General features: G+C 41.6%; 1 protein-coding gene across 1 annotated transcript in view; it reads right to left on the bottom strand.

The window, feature by feature from the left end:
* Positions 1 to 410: 410 nt before the first annotated feature.
* The window catches only part of LOC119328412 (MADS-box transcription factor ANR1-like), a 2,508-nt gene continuing 874 nt past the window's right edge, over positions 411 to 2,044 (bottom strand). Inside the window, exon 2 of the mRNA XM_037601400.1 lies at positions 411 to 461. Coding sequence (XP_037457297.1) covers positions 411 to 461 — 51 coding nt within the window. The remainder of the gene's footprint in view (positions 462 to 2,044) is intronic.

The raw sequence follows: 2,044 nt of genomic DNA on the forward strand, positions 1-2,044 counted from the left end.
TCCAAGTTTTGTTCACTGATAAGTTTTATTTCCCTGGAGAGTCGAATATTCTCTTGATGAAAGATGTATCCCTACAAGGTCATTTTATTGAGTTATCACGAATGGAATATAACATTTTCAAATACATATTATTTAAACTTTACACGATAATGGGAAACTAAGTAAAATTGCACACACGAGTGATAAGAAATATTGGTGAACCTTCTCGTTGATTGTTGAACATGGTTGGCAAAACTTCGTTCCTAAAACGGGTATTAGGAGACACATAGTTATTATCATTCTTACAAAAAAAATGTTAGTGTCATGTTTATGGAAGTAGGTACAATGATTAGCAGAAATAAGAACAAACTGAGGGAGCTCAGCTACCTTCTTTTCTCTAATACGGTGTAAGCTCTTTTCCAGCTGATTTTCTAAACATAAGTCTTACTCCTAAGTTTGATAATCTCTCCCCCGTTAGCTTCCTGAAAGTCAAGCAATAATGTGATGACTTGAGTGCATTTTCCAGTTTTACTCAAATTTATTTAAATTAGATAGATAGCACTGGAAGGAACTGAATTAAGAAATTGTGCCGATGACGTTCCTGAACCATCTGTATTTCCTGATGTAATTTCCGGACTTCCCCTTCCCAAAGATAGAAAAAAGAAAGACATTTTTCTGTTATAAAAACAGAAATTTTAAGTTACTATAAACTGTTACAAGTGAGTGTCACAACTTTTGTCAAAAATAAAATAAGAACTGGTACTATTATGGGTATTTCCCAAACAAGCATAACTTTTTTGGCTTAAGCTGTAGTGCTAAAAGTATATGCATACAATATAAGACTTAAACTTCTCTATTTTGACTATCAATTTGTACATTTTACTGAGATTTTCAAATGAGCAAATGAGCATAAGGGCATCTCCAACTCTGACACACAAATTTCCTCCCGCATCCGTCCGCGGACGGGAGGGGGGGAGACAGTCCACGGATACAGATGCTGGAGCCGGTCATCCAACGATATTCGCATACATTTCAAGCGAGTTTCAACATACCGGACGAAATTCATTAAAGTTCAGATATAAAATAGCATAAATCATCCATACATAGCATACAAATAAGTCTAGTACAGCAATAGTTCAATTCAACGAGAAATAGTTAATCAACTAGATTAACCAGATGTTCAACAAGATTTTCATAAACGGATCATTATCGTCTCGCACATGTTGCCCCTGAAGTTTCATCCAACAATGTATGTGCGTAAATGGTCTTCCCTCTAGCTTGTGATACACCATGGCAGCACATACAGACTACACAATGTGTAGAGAAACATCAATTGAATGAATCAATCAATCAACAAGTTGAGTAAGAAGAAACAAAGCTTATGGTCTCCTCAGAAGCCGCGCGCAATTGGCCACCTTGCCTCCAGCATATCAACCGCACCATAAAACTTGGTGATGGTGGTCTGGATGGTGTATCATCGGTACGATAACGCCTTCACATTTCGATGATGAATGACGTGCATGTTGTAGGGCCAAAATGTGCTTTCTTGCGTGAAATGAATCATGCACGCTCTGCCAGAAGAGCCTCCTTCTACTCCTGCCTACGAAATCCATGAATACGACCAACCATGCATCACACAACAACTCATCCTCCATCATCGAGTACCCCACCATCCTTTGTACTCTAAAAAAACAACGTGGCGTTCGAAAATAAGTTCAATGGCATTTGACCGAACACCTGTCGGGCGTGGTGTCCGTCATGGACGTCGTGGACAGGGGGCGAAGTGTACCTAGCTACGGACGGGTCCTGGGTGGAGTGCGTCATTGTAAAAGGCAAGCGGGCGCGTCGGTGTTGGTTACGAACGTCCAGCAATGTCTGTGCGGCGGCCGGAGTGGTATGTCGGCGGCGTCCGAGGAGGATGGTACGGATGCAAAGCAAGGGGGAAGGGGCGGATTGAAAAAGAATGGGACCAAGAAGGGGGATTTTTGTGGGGCGGGAGTGTCACAGTCCTAGTGGCTGATGTCCGGAATCCCGCAAAGCCCCCCCCCCCCCTCCTTTGCTTCCA

Source organism: Triticum dicoccoides, chromosome 7A (genome assembly GCF_002162155.2).
Source record: "Triticum dicoccoides isolate Atlit2015 ecotype Zavitan chromosome 7A, WEW_v2.0, whole genome shotgun sequence".
In the NCBI taxonomy this organism is placed as follows: domain Eukaryota; kingdom Viridiplantae; phylum Streptophyta; class Magnoliopsida; order Poales; family Poaceae; genus Triticum; species Triticum dicoccoides.